Source organism: Aegilops tauschii, chromosome 5 (genome assembly GCF_002575655.3).
Source record: "Aegilops tauschii subsp. strangulata cultivar AL8/78 chromosome 5, Aet v6.0, whole genome shotgun sequence".
Classification (NCBI taxonomy): Eukaryota; Viridiplantae; Streptophyta; class Magnoliopsida; order Poales; family Poaceae; genus Aegilops; species Aegilops tauschii.
Window position 1 is genome coordinate 559,922,315 of NC_053039.3, and position 18,099 is coordinate 559,940,413.

Sequence of the window (18,099 nt, forward strand, 5' to 3'; positions counted from 1 at the left end):
TTTACTACTTTCATGAAGTTGAGAAAAATAAGCATACATAACGGATGCACATAGATATAATGCAACATAAGCAGTTAATACAAACCAGCGCTATCCACCCATCTAGTTATTAACACATACATACTTGTAATTAAATAGTTCTACAAACCATGCGTAATTCAAACAGAAAACATGCATAAAGTAAAACATTTCATATGAAAATAGGTAGCACGCACTAAGTTATTGGCCAGAGGGACCGGCCTCGTGGTCGTGCCTAGTTGACCTACGACGAGACCCCTGCTGACCCTCCTCCTCAAGCTCCAAGGCATCCAGTCTATGGGATCCTCCTCCATGCTCTTCCTGGCTGCATACTAAAGTAACATCATCTTGTTGGCCTCCAAGAGTTTGTCATCTCTCGCAAGCTCGCTCACCAATGGGTCGAAGAACTGCACCTCGGCCTCTTTATTCTCCTTCTCCTCAACCCTAGTGCATATCTTCATGTCCTCAGGCGCGAGGAACATCGCGAACTCATGACACTTAGGGAAGTTCAGATTCGCCCCTTCCTGAAAAAACTCTACTGCCATGGCATCATAAGCGCGCGCCGCTAACTCCGGGGTGTCCCAATGGCCAAGTTCGTGGACGACATTGTCCTTCCTAATGGTAGCATAGTATTTATTTCCCTTCTGTCGCACACCATGAAACTTTGGAGTCATCTGTGATGATGCATATATAACTAACAAGTTAGTAAAAATGGGTATATTAACGAGTACCTGCAAAACCTACAATGCATAAAATGTACTCCCTTTGTTCCCAAATATAAGTGTTGGGGAACGCGGTATTTCAAAAAAATTCCTACGATCACGCAAGATCTATGGTAGGAGATGTATAGCAACGAGCGGGGAGAGTGTGTCCACGTACCCGCGTAGACCGAAACCAGAAGCGTTTAGTAACGTGGTTGATGTAGTCGAACATCTTCGCGATCTAACCGATCAAGTACCGAATGCACGGCACCTCCGCGATCTACACACGTTCAGCTTGGTGACGTCCCTCGAACTCTAGATCCAGCTGAGGCCGAGGGAGAGTTTCGTCAGCACGACGGCGTGGTGACGGTGATTACGAAGTTACCGACACAGGGCTTCTCCTAAGCACTACGACAATATGACCAAGGTGGAAAACTGTGGAGGGGGGCACCGCACACGGCTAAAGATCAACTTGTGTGTCTGTGGGGTGCCCCCCTGCCCCCATATCTAGAGGAGCAAGGGGGAGGCCGGCTGGCCCTCATAGGGCGCGCCCAAGGGGGGCAATCCTACTCCAAGTAGGAGTTGGATCCCCCCTTTCCTAGTCCAACTAGGAGAAGAAGGAAGGAGAGGGGAAAGAGAAGGAAGGAGGGGGCGCCGCCCCTACCCCTAGTCCAATTCGGACTTCGCCCATGGGGGGGGGGGGCGCGGCTAGCCCTTGGGTGCCCCTCTCTCTCTCCCCTAGGCCCAAGAAGGCCCATTACTTCTCCGGTGGTTTCGATAACCCTTCCGGCACTCCGATATTTATCCGGTGACCCCTGGAACTCATCCAGTGTCCGAATAACATCGTCCAATATATCATTATTGTCTCGATCATTTCGAGACTCCTTGTCATGTCTGTGATCTCATCCGGGACTCCGAACAAACTTCGGTTCATCAAATCACATAACTCATAATACATATTGTCATCGAACGTTAAGCGTGCGGACCCTACGGGTTCGAGAACTATGTAGATATGACCGAGACTCATCTCCGGTCAATAACCAATAGTGGAACTTGGATGCTCATATTGGTTCCTGAATATTCTACGAATATCTTTATCGGTCAAACCGCACAACAACATACATTGTTCCCTTTGTCATCGGTATGTTACTTGCCCGAGATTCGATCGTCGGTATCATCATACCTAGTTCAATCTCGTTAGCGGCAAGTCTCTTTACTCGTTCCGTAATGCATCATCCCGCAACTAACTCATTAGTCACATTGCTTGCAAGGCTTATAGTGATGTGTATTACCGAGAGGGCCCCAGAGATACCTCTCCGACAATCGGAGTGACAAATCCAAATCTCGATCTATGCCAACTCAACAAACACCATCAGAGACACCTATAGAGCATCTTTATAATCACCCAGTTACGTTGTGACATTTGATAGCACACTAAGTGTTCCTCCGGTATTCGGGAGTTGCATAATCTCATAGTCATAGGAACATATGTATAAGTCATGAAGAAAGCTATAGCAACAAACTAAATGATCATAGTGCTAAGCTAACAGATGGGTCTTGTCAATGACATCATTCTCTAATGATGTGATCCCGTTCATCACATGACAACTCATGTCTATGGTTAGGAAACTTAACCATCTTTGATTAACGGACTAGTCAAGTAGAGGCATACTAGTGACACTATGTTTGTCTATGTATTCACACATGTATTAAGTTTCCAGTTAATACAATTCTAGCATGAATAATAAACATTTATCATGATATAATGAAATATAAATAAACAACTTTATTATTGCCTCTAGGGCATATTTCCTTCGGTCTCCCACTTGCACTAGAGTCAATAATCTAGTTCACATCGCCATGTGATTTAACACCAATAGTTCACATCTTTATGTGATTAATACCCATAGTTCAGATCGCCATGTGATAAACACTCAAAGGGTTGACAAGAGTCAATAATCTAGCTCACATCGCTTATGTGATTAACACCCAAGAGTAATAAGGTGTGATCATGTTTTGCTTGTCAGAGAAGTTTAAGTCTACGGGTCTGCCACATTCAGATCCGTAAGTATTTTGCAAGTTTCTATGTCTACAATGCTCTGCATGGAGCTACTCTAGATAATTGCTCCCACTTTCAATATGTATCTAGATCGAGACCTAGAGTCATCCAGATCGGTGTCAAAGCTTGCATCGACGTAACTCTTTACGACGAACTCTTTGTCACCTCCATAACCGATAAACATTTCCTTATTCCACTAAGGATAATTTTGACCGCTGTCCACTGATCCACTCCTAGATCACTATTGTACCCTCTTGCCAAACTCATGGTGAGGTACACAATAGTTCTGGTATACAGCATAGCATAGTTTATAGAACCTATGGCTGAGGCATAGGGAATGACTTTCATTCTCTCTCTATCTTCTCTCGTGGTCGGGTTTTGAGTCTTTACTCAACTTCATACCTTGCAACACAGGCAAGAACTCCTTCTTTGACTGTTCCATTTTGAACTACTTCAAAATCTTGTCAGGGTATGTACTCTTTGAAAAAAAACTTATCAAGTGTCTTGTTCTATCTCTATAGATCTTGATGCTCAATATGTAAGCAGCTTCACCGAGGTCTTTCTTTGAAAAACTCCTTTCAAACACTCCTTTATGCTTTCTAGAAAAATTCTACATTATTTCTGATCAACAATATGTCATTCACATATACTTATCAGAAATGATGTAGTACTCCCACTCACTTTCTTGTAAATACAGGCTTCATCGCAAGTTTGTATAAAACCATATGCTTTGATCACCTTATGAAAGTGTATATTCCATCTCCGAGATGCTTGCACCAGTCCATAGATGGATCGCTGGAGCTTGCACAATTTGTTAGCACCTTTAGGATTGACAAAACCTTCTTGTTGCATCATATACAACTCTTCTTTAAGAAATCCATTAAGGAATGCAATTTTGACATCCATTTGCCATATTTCATAAAATGTGGCAATTGCTAACATGATTCAGACAGACTCTAAGCATCACTACGAGTGAGAAAATCTCATTGTAGTCAACATCTTAAACTTGTCGAAAACCTTTTTTTTGCAACAAGTCGAGCTTTGTAGATAGGAACACTACTATCAGCATCCGTCTTCCTCTTGAAGATCCATTTATTCTTAATGGCTTGCCGATCATCGGGCGAGTCCACCAAAGTCCATACTTTGTTCTCATACATGGATCCCATCCCAGATTTCATGGCCTCAAGCCATTTCACGGAATCTGGGCTCATCATCGCTTCCTCATAGTTCGTAGGTTCATCATGGTCTAGTAACATGATTTCCAGTAGATGATTACCGTACCACTCTGGTGCGGATCGTGCTCTGGTTGACCTACGAAGTTCTGTAGTAACTTGATCCGAAGTTTCATGATCATCATCATTAACTTCCTCGCTAATTGGTGTAGGAATCACTGGAACTGATTTATGTGATGACCTACTTTCCAATTTGGGAGAAGGTACAATTACCTCATCAAGTTCTACTTTTCTCCCACTCACTTCTTTCGAGAAAACTCCTTCTCTAGAAAGGATCCATTCTTAGCAACAAAGATCTTGCCTTCGGATCTGTGATAGAAGGTGTACCCAATAGTTTCTTTTGGGTATCCTATGAAGACACACTTCTCCGATTAGGGTTCGAGCTTATCAGGCTGAAGCTTTTTCACATAAGCATCACAACCACAAACTTCAAGAAACGAGAATTTGAGTTGCTTGCCAAACCACAGTTCATATGGTGTCGTCTCAACGGACTTAGATGGTGCCCTATTTAACGTGAATGCAGCTGTCTCTAATGCATAACCCCAAAACGATAGTGATAAATCGGTAAGAGACATCATAGATCGCACCATATCTAATAAAGTACGGTTATGACGTTCGGACACACCATTACGCTGTGGTGTTCCAGGTGGCGTGAGTTGTGAAACAATTTCACATTGTTTCATGAAGACCAAACTCGTAACTCAAATATTTGCCTCCATGATCAGATTAGAGAAACTTTATTTTCTTGTTACGATGATTTTCCACTTCACTCTGAAATTCTTTGAACTTTTCAAATGTTTCAAACTTATGTTTCATCAAGTAGATATATCCATATCTGCTCAAATCATCTGTGAAGGTTAGAAAATAATGATACCCGCCGCGAGCCTCAACACTCATCGGACCGCATACATCAGTATGTATTATTTCCAACAAGTCTGTTGCTCGCTCCATTGTTCCGGATAACGGAGTCTTAGTCATCTTGCCCATGAGGCATGGTTCGCAAGCATCAAGTGTTTCCAAAAGCACATCATCATGGATTTTCTTCATGTGCTTTATACCAATATGACCTAAACGGCTGTGCCACAAATATGTTGCACTATCATTATCAACTTTGCATCTTTTGGCATCAATATTATGAATATGTGTATCATTACGATCGAGATTCAATAAACCATTACATGAATAAACAGTTTATTATGAATATGTGCTAAATCTTGAAGTTCCCTTTCTTTTCCTTTGCCCTTTTCTTGAAACTAGTGGTCTTGTTAACCATCAAACTTGATGCTATTTCTTGAGTTCTACCTTCGCCGATTTCAGCATCGCGAAGAGCTTGGGCATTACTTTCGTCATCCCTTGCATATTATAGTTCATCACTAAGTTCTAGTAACTTGGTGGTAGTGACTAGAGAACTTTGTCAATTACTATCTTATCTCGAAGATTAACTCCACTTGATTCAAGCAATTGTAGTACCCAGACAATCTGAGCACATGCTCACTGGTTGAGCTATTCTCCTCCATCTTGTAGGCAAAGTACTGTCAGAGGTCTCATACCTCTCGACACGGGCATGAGTATGAAATACCAATTTCAACTCTTAGAACATCTTATATGCTCTGTGGCGTTCAAAACATTTTTGAAGTCCCGGTTCTAAGCCGTAAAGCATGGTGCACTAAACTATTAAGTAGTCATCATACTGAGCTTTGTCAAACATTCATAATGTGTGCATCTGCTCCTGCAATAGGTCTGTCACCTAGCAGTGCATCAAGGACATAATTCTTCTGTGTAGCAATGAGAATAATCCTCAGATCATTGATACTATCATCTTTCAACTTATCTTTCTCTAGGAACAGATCAAAATAAACTGGAAGCTACATCGCAAGCTATTGGTCTACAACATAGATATGCAAATACTATCAGGACTAAGTTCATGATAAATTAAAGTTCAATTAATCATATTACTTAAGAACTCCCACTTAGATATACATCCCTCGAGTCATCTAAATGATCATGTGATCCATATCAACTAAACCATGTCCGATCATCACGTGAGATGGAGTAGCTTTCAATGGTGAACATCACTATGTCGATCATATCTACTATATGATTCAACAAAAACTCACAAGTACCAACAAAATACAAGAATTTTTTTTGGGGGGCTCTTTTTGTGGGAAATTTTCGAATTGGGACAAACCACACAAAATTAGGCTAGAAAACGCCGGGGGAGACTCCAAATTCGTGATCAACGTGGCTCAAGATACCAAGATGTTGTAGGGTGGAACCCTAAGTGGAGATCTTTCACGAATTGAAGGGGAAATCCCCAAGAACAAGAAGAACACACAGGGGAAAACACAAGAGGAACACTGAAGAACAAGTCCAATCACCCATCCACTAGACTCAAATCCACACAAGATTCACAAAGGTACATAAACAACAAGAGGAACATGGGTACATGGTAAAGTTCATCCCAAATCCCAAAGGGAGACGATGTCTTGAATCCCTAAGGATATTCTTGAATGGAGGCCTTGAACTCCAATGGAGTATTCTCCCTCAAGAGAAAACCCACAAGGGGAGATACATCAGCTAAGCTCTAATGTCTAGATCTATTCTTAGCTAACCCTAATTATGAGCTAGGGAACGTCTACTTATAGTCTAGGGAAGATTTGGGGAGAAACAGGTGTACGTGGGTCATTGGGCCCTTAATGCACGCAGACATCGCCAGAGGGGCCGGGCACCTGGGGGTCGCTGGGAGGAGGAGCCCGGGCACCCGGTGTAGCGCCAGGTGACGGGTCGGGCACCCGAGGGTAGGGGTGCGGGCACCTGGGGGTCGGGGTGTGATACGTCTCCAACGTATCTATAATTTTTTATTGTTCCATGCTATTATATAATCAATCTAGGATGTTCCATGCTATTATATTATTAATCTAGGATGTTTCATACAACAAAAACCTATATCTACTATCCATATTGCACTTGTATCACCATCCCTTCGCCGAACTAGTGCACCTATACAATTTACCATTGTATTGGGTGTGTTGGGGGCACAAGAGACTCTTTGTTATTTGGTTGTAGGGTTGTTTGAGAGAGACCATCTTCATCCTACGCCTCCCACGGATTGATAAACCTTAGGTCATCCACTTGAGTGAAATTTGCTACTGTCCTACAAACCTCTGCACTTGGAGGCCCAACAACGTCTACAAGAAGAAGGTTGTGTAGTAGACATCAAGCTCTTTTCTGGCGCCGTTGCCGGGGAGGTGAGCTCTTGAAGGTATATCTTTAGATCTTGCAATAGAATCTTTTTGTTTCTTGTTTTATCACTAGTTTACTCTATAAAAGAAAACTACAAAAAAATGGAATTAAGGGTACCTCATATGCTTCATCTTTTTAATGTCTTTCGTGAAAATGATGGGAAGGAAAATTGTGCCAAACTGTTAGAAGAAGAATGCATTAGAATGTTTGGCACTAAATCTTTGAATGATGAACATGATTGCAATGTTATTAGCATGAACTCTTTGAATATCCATAGTACTAATGATGATTGCACTAGTCATGATGAAAATGTATCTTATAAGCATGTCAATTTTTGTGGAGTGCATAGAGTTTGCAAGTACACACCAAATAGGGAAGATAGATTTTGCAAGAGGCATAAGTATTTAGAAACTAAATGGTTGCAAGAGTGGCTAGATGCTTGTGCTGAAAATTTAAAATTTCTTTGCCATCCTTGTGAACTTTGCAATGAACGTGATCATTTAAATCCCCAATGCAAATTGTTTCATGATCGTATCGTGTCAAAAAATTGCGATGACTTGATTTCCCTTGCACATCATAATGAACTTAGTTTGCTTTCGGGTTATGAAGAAATGAAACGTATAACTAAGGATATGCCACAATTTGTCCTTGATAAAGTTCTTGATTTTGATCTAGAAGAAATTTTTATGTATTGTGCGGTGAATTGCATTGAAAATCCTTATATTGCCAATTACATAAAGAAAACAAAACAAATAGAATATGAAGAGAATACTAATGAAAGGGAAGGGATTTCCCAATATCCTCCTATTCTTTCTTATGATGAATCAGGTGATGAGGAGGAGGTTTCTATTCAACCAATCTCATTAATAAGGAGCTCAAAAGAGAGGGTTAAACCCATACATGATGTGAAGAAGAAAAAGAAAAGATGGAGAAGCAAAGGTAGAAAGGTATCCTTCCCAAATGATGTTGCTCCTATTACTCATTGTGATGATGATAATTGCTATACTATTGGTGCTATCCATACTATTAATGATGAGAGTGATTATGCTTATGATATGAAAAGGCCCAAGCTTGGGTATGCCATGTTTGATGAGAATGACAAGTTTGAGAATTTATTTGCTGCAATTAATGATTATCCCAAGCTTGGGGATGCTATGTTTTATGAAGATGATATGTTTAACCTTCCAAGTTTTGATATGCAAATTTATTATGATGATATCATGCCCCCTATTTATGATGGTTATATTGATGAAAGTGGGTTTGGAAGAGTGTCAACTTTAGGAAGTAATGATCCCACTATTTTGGAGGGTGTTGAATCTTATAATATTTATGAAAGTGGATTTTGAGAGGTCATGACTTTATTTAGTGATGAATCCACTATTTTGGAAGAGGTTTCAATTGATTATGATGAGAACAAAGTTGCTACTTATGATGATTATTGTGATGAAAATTATGCTATAAAAAGTAGTGATGATTATATTTATAGAACTTGTCATGATTATGATTACCCTTTTTCTGAACATTACTCTTTTAATATGGAAACAGTTTATAGTATTCGAGTTTCTTATGATACTCCCACTATTCCGAATGAGAAGAATTTTGCTTATGTGGAGAGTAGTAAATTTTCTATGCTTGTAGATAATGAAAAGAATGTTTTATGTGATGGTTATATTGTTTAATTCATTCATGATTCTACTGAAAATTATTATGAGGGAGGAACATATGCTTGTAGGAATTGCAATAGTATCAAGTTTCCTCTCTATGTGCTTAAAGTTTTGAAGTTATGCTTGTTTTGCCTTCCTATGCTAGTTGATTATTGTTCCCATAAGTTGTTTGCTCACAAAATCCCTATGCATAGGAAGTGGGTTAGACTTAAATGTGCTAGTCATATTCTTCATGATGCTCTCTTTATGTTTCAATTCTTATCTTTTATGTGAGCATCATTCAAATCATCATGCCTAGCTAGGGGCGTTAAACGATAGCGCTTGTTGGGAGGCAACCCAATTTTATTTTTATTGCTTGATTTTTGCTCCTGTTTATTAATAAATAATTCATCTAGCCTCTGGTTAGATGTGGTTTTATGTTTTAATTAGTGTTTGTGCCAAGTGGAACCTTTGGGAAGACTTGGGTGAAGTCTTTATGATCATGCCGTAAAAAAACATAAACTTTTGTGCTCACGAGATTAGATGCCAATTTTTACTGGAGAGAGATTTTAGGTTGATTCTTTTTGCAGATTATCAATAGGTAAATTCCTCACGTCCACCAATTTATTTCAGAATTCTTGGAGTTCCACAAGTATACGTTTGATACAGATTACTACAGACTGTTCTGTTTTTGACAGATTCTGTTTTCTATGTGTTGTTTGCTTATTTTGTTGAATCTATGAGTAGTATCGGAGGGTATGAACCATAGAGAAGTTGGAATACATTAGATATTACACCAATATTAATTTAGAATGAGTTCACAACAATACCTAAGTGGTGATTTTATTTTCTTATACTAACGGAGCTTACGAGTTTTCTGTTGAGTTTTGTGTTGTGATGTTTTCAAGTTTTGGGTAAAGATTCGATGGACTGTGGAATAAGGAGTGGCAAGAGCCTAAGCTTGGGGATGCCCAAGGCACCACAAGGTAATATTCAAGGACAACCAAGATCCTAAGCTTGGGGATGCCCCGGATGGCATCCCCTCTTTCGTCTTCGTTCATCGGAACTTTACTTGGAGCTATATTTTTATTCACCACATGATATGTGTTTTGCTTGGAGCGTCATTTTATTTTCTTTTGTTTTGCTTGCTGTTTGAATAAAATACCAAGATCTGAAATTCTTAAATGTTAGAGAGTCTTCACATAGTTACATAATTTCAACTACTCATTGATCTTCACTTGTATCTTTCGGAGTAGTTTGTCATTTGCTCTAGTGCTTCACTTATATCCTTTTAGAGCACGATGGTGTTTTTATTTTCAAGAAATAGATGAATTCTCATTCTTCACTTATATTATTTTGAGATTATTTTAAACAGCATGGTAATTTGCTTTGGCTATAAAATTAGTCCTAATATGATGGGCATCCAAGAGGGATATAATAAAAACTTTCATATAAAGTGCGTTGAATACTATGTGAAGTTTGATTCCTTATGATTGTTTTGAGATATGAGGATGGTAATATTAGACTCATGCTAGTGAGTAGTTGTGAATTTGAGAAATACTTGTGTTAAAGTTTGTGATTCCCGTAGCATGCACGTATGGTGAACCGTTATGTGATGAAGTCGGAGCATGATTTATTTCATGATTGTCTTCCTTATCAGTGGTGGTCGGGGACGAGCGATGGTCTTTTCCTACCAATATATCCCCCTAGGAGCATGCACGTAATACTTCATTTGGATAACTAATAGATTTTTGCAATAAGTATGTGAGTTCTTTATGATTAATGTTGATTCCATGGATTATACGCACTCTCACCCTTCCACCATTGCTAGCCTTTCTAGTATCGCGCAACTTTCGCCGGTACCATAAACCCACCATTTACCTTCATCAAAACAGCCACCATACCTACCTATTATGGCATTTCCATTGCCATTCCGAGATATATTGCCATGCAACTTTCCATCATTCTGTTTATTATGACACGCTCCATCATTGTCATATTGCTTTGCATGATCATGTAGGTGACATCGTATTTGTGGCAAAGCCAGCGTTCATAATTCTCTCATACATGTCACTCTTGATTCATTGCACATCCCGGTACACCGCTGGAGGCATTCATATAGAGTCATATTTTTGTTCTAAGTATTGATTTGTAATCCTTGAGTTGTAAGTAAATAAAAGTGTGATGATCATCATTATTAGAGCATTGTCCCAGTGAGGAAAGGATGATGGAGACTATGATTCCCCCACAAGTCGGGATGAGACTCCGGACGAAAAAAGAAAAGAAAAAAAGAGGCCATAAAAAAAGAGAAAAGGCCCAAATAAAAAAATATAAAAAATATAAAAAATGAGAGAAAAAGAGAGAAGGGGCAATGCTACTATCCTTTTACCACACTTGTGCTTCAAAGTAGCACCATGATCTTCATGATAGAGAGTCTCCTATGTTGTCACTTTCATATACTAGTGGGAATCTTTCATTATAGAACTTGGCTTGTATATTCCAATGATGGGCTTCCTCAAAATGTGTTGGGGAAACGACACCTATGGGATCACAAGAATCGCTACTACGGTTGCCGGGGCGCGGGGTTGCAAGAAGAGCAGGATCAGTAGTCAGCACAAGGATCGTTTACCCAGGTTTGGGCCGCGAGGATGCGTAAAATCCTAGTCCTGCTTTGGTGGGTGTATTTCTGAGAGTTCTTGAGCTCTCGAACTATTTATGGTGAGTGCGTGGTTCGAAAGAGCCCAATCCTCCTCCAGTATGCCATGGGCCTCCTTTTATAGTCGAAAGGGGCTGCCACAGTGGCACATAGGAGGTGGAAAGGCGCACAGTGCTATGAGCTTATCGCTCGTATTATAGGACAAGACGCATTTAATGCGCCGCTGAGGTGTCCCCTAGCTTTATCGGCGACGGGGGCGAGGCCCGTCCCGTCCGTCGCCGCTCCTCCTCGCTTCGACACGCACCCTGGCCAGCGATGCGTGCGGCGCCATGTAGGCAGGCAGGCAGCTGAGGTGGCGCGGTGGTAGGGTCTTCACGAAGATCTGCATGCCGCCACGTAGGCGCCTGCTGAGTTGGCCTGGGAGCTGCATGTTGCCATGCAGGTGCCTGCCCAGCTGGTTTGGGCTGGCAGCTGCATGCGAACGGTGGTGGAGTTTGGCCGGTGCGGGCCTGGCAGTGGTCCTGCTGGCGTCTTTGGCAAGAGCCTTGCCGGGGGGCCCGGCAAGGGTCTTGCCGTGGCGCGCTGTCGTCCCCGGCAAGGATCTTGCCGGGGGTCTCGTGGCTTTCCTTGGCAAGGATCTTGTCGAGCATCGTTGTCCTCTAATCCCCATCTGGTCTTGAATATGTCTTCACAAAGATCTGTATGCCACCACAGAGGTGCCTCCCGAGCCCTGGCCCCACGTGGCTGATGGTGTTGGGGACGTGGGCTCAAGGGTGGCTCGCCCCTGTTGGCGTTTGGGCATGCTACCCCAGCAAGGGTCTTGCCTGGGCTGCTGAGGCAGTCCCCGACAAGGGTCTTGCCGGGGGAAACTGCTCCGCCCCTTTGCCTCTTTGCGTTCTCAGTCTTGGCGTTGCTCTGGCTGTCTTGGGCTTCGGTTTTGCCTTGGTTCACCTCCCCTGCTCTGCTTGGTGTGGCCTTGGGCGCGGCTCTGACTGCCCGTGCACAGGTAAAGGGGTACAAAGGTGCGCCCCTTCTTTTGTACACTGACAAAATGCCCTAGGTCTTCGTGAGCAAGCAAGTTGGATGCACACCCACTTAGTTTCTTTTGTTGAGGTTTCATACACTTATAGCTCTAGTGCATCCGTTGCATGGCAATCCCTACTCACTCACATTGATATCTATTGATGGGCATCTCCATAGCCCGTTGATACGCCTAGTTGATGTGAGACTATCTTCTCCTTTTTGTCTTCTCCACAACCACCATTCTATTCCACATATAGTGCTATGTCCATGGCTCACGCTCATGTATTGCATGAAGATTGAAAACGTTTGACAACATCAGAAGTATGAAACAATTGCTTGGCTTGTCATCGGGGTTGTGCATGATTTAAATATTTTGTGTGATGAAGATAGAGCATAGCCAGACTATATGATTTTGTAGGGATAGCTTGCTTTGGCCATGTTATTTTGAGACGACATGATTGCTTTTTTTGTATGCTTGAAGTATTATTGTTTTCATGTCAATATTAAACTTTTGTTTTGAATCTTACGGATCTGAATATTCTTGCCACAATAAAGAAGATTACATTGATAAATATGTTAGGTAGCATTCCACATCAAAAATTATGTCTTTATCATTTACCTACCCGAGGACGAGCAGGAATTAAGCTTGGGGATGCTTCATACGTCTCCAACGTATCTATAATTTTTTTGTTCCATGCTATTATATTATCAATCTAGGCAGTTTTGTATGCATTTATATGCTATTTTATATGATTTTTGGGACTAACCTATTAACCTAGAGCCCAGTGCCAGTTTCTGTTTTTTCCTTGTTTTTGAGTATCGCAGAAAAGGAAAACCAAACGGAGTCCAATTGACCTTAAATTCAACGGAGATTGTTTTTGGACCAGAAGACGCCCACGGAGCATCGGAGATGGCCAGAAGACTCCCGAGGCCACCACGAGGGTGGGGGGCGCGCCCTACCCCCTGGGCGCATCCCCCTACCTCGCGGCCGCCTCGGGCTTATATATACCCAAACTTCCAGAAAGAAACCTAGATCGGGAGTTTCGCCGCCGCAAGCCTCTGTAGCCACTAAAAACCAATCGGGACCCTGTTTCGGCACCCTGCCAGAGGGGGGAACCCTCAGCGGTGGCTATCTTCATCATCCCGATGCTCTCCATGACGAGGAGGGAGTAGTTCACCCTCGGGGCTGAGGGTATGTACCAGTAGCTATGTGTTTGATCTCTCTCTCTCTCATGTTCTTGATTTGGCACGATCTTGATGTATCGCGAGCTTTGCTATTATAGTTGGATCTTATGATGCTTCTCCCCCTCTACTCTCTTGTAATGGATTGAGTTTTCCCTTTGAAGTTATCTTATCGGATTGAGTCTTTGAGGATTTGAGAAGACTTGATGTATGTCTTGCATGTGCTTATCTGTGGTGACAATGGGATATCATGTGATCTACTTAATGTATGTTTTGGTGATCAACTTGCGAGTTCCGTAACCTCGTGAACTTATGCATAGGGGTTGGCACACGTTTTCGTCTTGACTCTCCGGTAGAAACTTTGGGGCACTCTTTGAAGTACTTTGTGTTGGTTGAATAGATGAATCTGAGATTGTGTGATGCATATCGTATAATCATACCCACGGATACTTGAGGTGACATTAGAGTTTTGGTTGATTTGTGTTTTAAGGTGTTATTCTTGTACGAACTCTATGATAGATCAAACAGAAAGAATAGCTTCGTGTTATTTTACTATGGACTCTTGAATAGATCGATCAGAAAGAATAACTTTGAGGTGGTTTCGTACCCGACAATAATCTCTTCATTTGTTCTCCGCTATTAGTGACTTTGGAGTGACTCTTTGTTGCATGTTGAGGGATAGTTATATGATCCAATTATGTTATTATTGTTGAGAGAACTTGCACTAGTGAAAGTATGAACCCTAGGCCTTATTTCAACGCATTGCAATACCGTTTACGCTCACTTTTATTACTTGTTACCTTGCTGTTTTTATATTTTCATATTACAAAAACCTATATCTACTATCCATATTGCACTTGTATCACCATCTCTTCGCCGAACTAGTGCACCTATACAATTTACCATTGTATTGGGTGTGTCGGAGACACAAGAGACTCTTTGTTATTTGGTTGCAGGGTTTTTTGAGAAAGACCATCTTCATCCTACGCCTCCCACGGATTAATAAACCTTAGGTCATCCACTTGAGGGAAATTTCTACTGTCCTACAAACCTCTACACTTGGAGGCCCAACAACGTCTACAAGAAGAAGGTTGTGTAGTAGACCTCAGGGTGCGGGCACCCGGTGGTGAAAGCCCAGGCACCCGGGGTGGTCAGGGGCCGTGCGCTTTGGGGGCCGGGGGTCCGGGCACCCGGGGTGGTCCGAGGCCTCTGGTGCTTCGCGTCTTGGGGTCCCTCTTCCTCCTCCTTCTCCCTTCTTGGACGGTCTAGATGTTCTCTTGTGCTTGAACTCCTCCTCGTCGTCCATGAAGCTCCGGTAATACCTATGCGTGCACACGAGGGATGTCAAGTAGTATACCATCCTCAAAGGGGTCAAGTGAACACGTGTAAAGGAGATGATTAACCTTTATGTATGTGAAGTAGATGTCGCACGTCTCACTTGCCGAATGGACTCTTGACTTGGTGATGTCCGTAGGATGCTCCGCATCATATTGTTTTTTAATTTTATTGTTTTATTTTCCTATTATTTATTATATTGTTATTTTTAACTATTATTTTGTGTAAATATATGTAACAATACAAGGAAAACCAATAATTAGAATACCAACATCGATCTCATTAGTCTAGCCTAGATACATAATAGTTGAAGGATGAAAATAATAACAAATATATATAGCTTCTAGTACTACATATTCTTGATCTGGACTAAGAACATCACCAGTGTAATGATTCCCATGAGAAAAAAAGCCACCACCGATCTAGCAGGGAGAACGAGGCCAAGCATAACACCAGCTAAAAGGGCAAACTGAAGCATCTTGAATTTATGGATTTGGCCGCGGCATCACATCAGTGTTCAGCTACATCTCATCTATCTGTTGTCTTAGTTTACCAATGGAGTACTCGAGTCACTCGCTCACGTACTTCTGCACGAGATCAACCCATATCCATGTGTAACAATATCTTGTTCCTGACGCCTATGGATCACAATATACACACACATATATTAATGATCGCCACTCTATATATATTACCTTTCCACGGTTACCACTGATGTACAACTCTTGCTCTGAATTACTTTGTGTGTGCGACACATATGCTTATCAGCAGGGCGTCCATAGCCGCAAAACAGCACAGGTGCCCTCGCTCGATTCTTAGCAGCTTCGCCCATGGCATAGCCGCCAGATCGAAGGGACGTCGTGCTGTAGCGGGATGATTCGCCAGACACGGCTGGCTGCATTGGCCGTGGCAAGTGCATGTCCTGGCCAACGGGGCCAGATGAGAGCTCGACCAAGGCAGCAGAGTTCCAAACTTGCGACATGCCCCGCCGACATGGGCTTGCATGGGGGGCTCGTGTCCATTCGACAAGCTTCGGTGGGTCCATTGTCACCAAAGCAGCTGACTAAGAGGGAGTAGAATTTTGCGGAGAATGGAAGTGACTGTATTTGAGAATAAGGGGCTGCCAACATATCTATATATAGGCACAACTTAGTGCTGCGTTCACGACGACGGCATGACAGCACAAGGTCAAGTATCTATGGCGTGTTTATAAATTGCAAGACGACAGTATGCTGCAACTGGTCACGTCCACTGGGCCCACAAGGTAGTGTCGTAGTAAGTATTAAGTACGCCAACAATAGCAAGTTATAGTTGGCGTACCAATTTGGACGACGGCAACACTATTTGAACATAATAGTGCTAGCGTCGATGAAAAATGGTGCACCACAAACGAAAGTTGTGACTAGCCATTTTTCCACTAGTGTTAAGTCAGTTGCCTCGCGCGCGGTAGGGCATTTCATCCAACCGCTCTTTTTTCTGATTGTTCCCCTCTCGTGCTGCACCTGCAGCCACCGTCACCGCCATCCGCCACCGCGACCAACTTTGCACCGCCGACAGGAGGGAGACATGGTTTCTTAGTCTGATGGTTCTGACTCGTCCTCATCATCTGACGATGATTGTGTGACCCAGGTAAGCTTCTACTCATGTGCACCTAGGGTTAGGGTTAGGGAGAAAGGGGAATTTTTGTTCCAGATAGAAATTGAACTTATTTTCCTTATGTTTAGCTACCTGCCACCATGAAGTGCACGGAATGGAGCGGCCTGGCTCTGAATGATCCTGCACGTTGTGAGCATCGAGCCCCCTGTGAGAAGTTGCTGGCATTTGAATCCACTGATAGCGGAAGGAGGTTTCTAGGTTGTGCAAAAAAGGTAAGCTCGCAGTGCAATTAGGTGTTAAAGTGTACAAATTTTATTGCTTAGCTGTTTTAGTCATTTTGTGAAATCGGTGAATTGTTATCTTCTTAGTTGCCTGATAGAATTACGTTTGCAATCAGGATGTTAAAAGTGTATTGTTGTGTTCATAATTCTTGACATAAGTAGGCAGTGCATGCTGTTTTTTATGCTTTGGACATTAGTGTTGATATAAAATTACAAGTCTGCCACAAGTCTTCTTCAGAAGTATTTTAGCTCTATATTACTTATCATTATTTTTGCTGTATATTATTGTCGGTAATGTTGTTGATATTGTAGTAGTAGTATTTTAGCTCCATCTTATATTTGTACAAGTAGAACATTAGCACAATTAAATTGGTTAAGTTGTTTTGCATTGTTTTCAGTAAATTAGTTCTGCATTGGTTTTAGTGTTATTTCCTTTTTTCACACATTCATAGGATGGAACCAAGTGCAACTCTATGGAATGGATTGACTCTGAGTGGCCAATCCCATTGAAGCAAGCTTTAGCTAGGATTTGGACTATGTATGAGAAGGAGGTGACCGAGAGATTGAGACAAAATGTAGTTAATGTTGAAGAAGTGTGCAAGGTATTGGAATATAAGAGGAAGATGGAAAATGATCCGATGTTCTTTACAGATGACTTTGCTAAAATGGTGGCTGACAAGGAGGATGCAATTGCCCAGTTACGCAATGTACAGATAGCTCTTAGTGACCTGAAGGAATACCTTGAGAAAAAGAAGTTGGTTGTGAAAGCAGACACTAACATCCATCAGGTGCTAAGGGCCAAAGCAGAGAAATAGAGAGACCAAAAGAAGCTAGAGAAGGTGAAGCTGTTGCAAGAGATGGACCGATCAAGCAGGAGAGGGACGGTTTGTTGGAGGAGAGGGAGAAGTTCAAGCAATAGAAAAGGCACCTGGAGTACACCATAGGTGATCTATTCAAAGAGAAGGAGTCCACCAAGGGGAAGCTCAGGAAGATCACGGATATAGTTAATGAATGATTTAATGTTGTTGTACTACTATCTTCTATTTGTATCACTAAAAATTGCAAGAATTTTGTACTAAAATTTGTGCTTGTGCTAAATTTAATTATGTTAATGGATGATGTTATTAATG

At 41.9% G+C, this 18,099-nt stretch overlaps 1 protein-coding gene across 1 annotated transcript; it reads left to right on the top strand.

Moving 5' to 3' along the window:
• Positions 1-602: 602 nt before the first annotated feature.
• Positions 603-17,784, top strand: LOC109745733 (uncharacterized). Its single transcript, XM_020304850.1, has 4 exons — positions 603-639; positions 16,601-16,677; positions 16,817-16,960; positions 17,422-17,784. The coding sequence occupies exons 1-4, from the start codon at positions 603-605 to the stop codon at positions 17,782-17,784; spliced, it is 621 nt and encodes a 206-aa protein (XP_020160439.1).
• The last annotated feature ends 315 nt before the right edge of the window (positions 17,785-18,099 follow it).

Excerpts from the sequence above, each read along its gene's own strand:
- LOC109745733 (XM_020304850.1), top strand. The coding sequence starts at position 603 with ATGGCCAAGTTCGTGGACGACATTGTCCTTCCTAATG. Across the intron at positions 640-16,600 it reads CGACATTGTCCTTCCTAATG|CCACCGTCACCGCCATCCGC; the intron begins GTAGCATAGTAT and ends CTGCACCTGCAG. Across the intron at positions 16,961-17,421 it reads TTCTAGGTTGTGCAAAAAAG|GATGGAACCAAGTGCAACTC; the intron begins GTAAGCTCGCAG and ends ACACATTCATAG.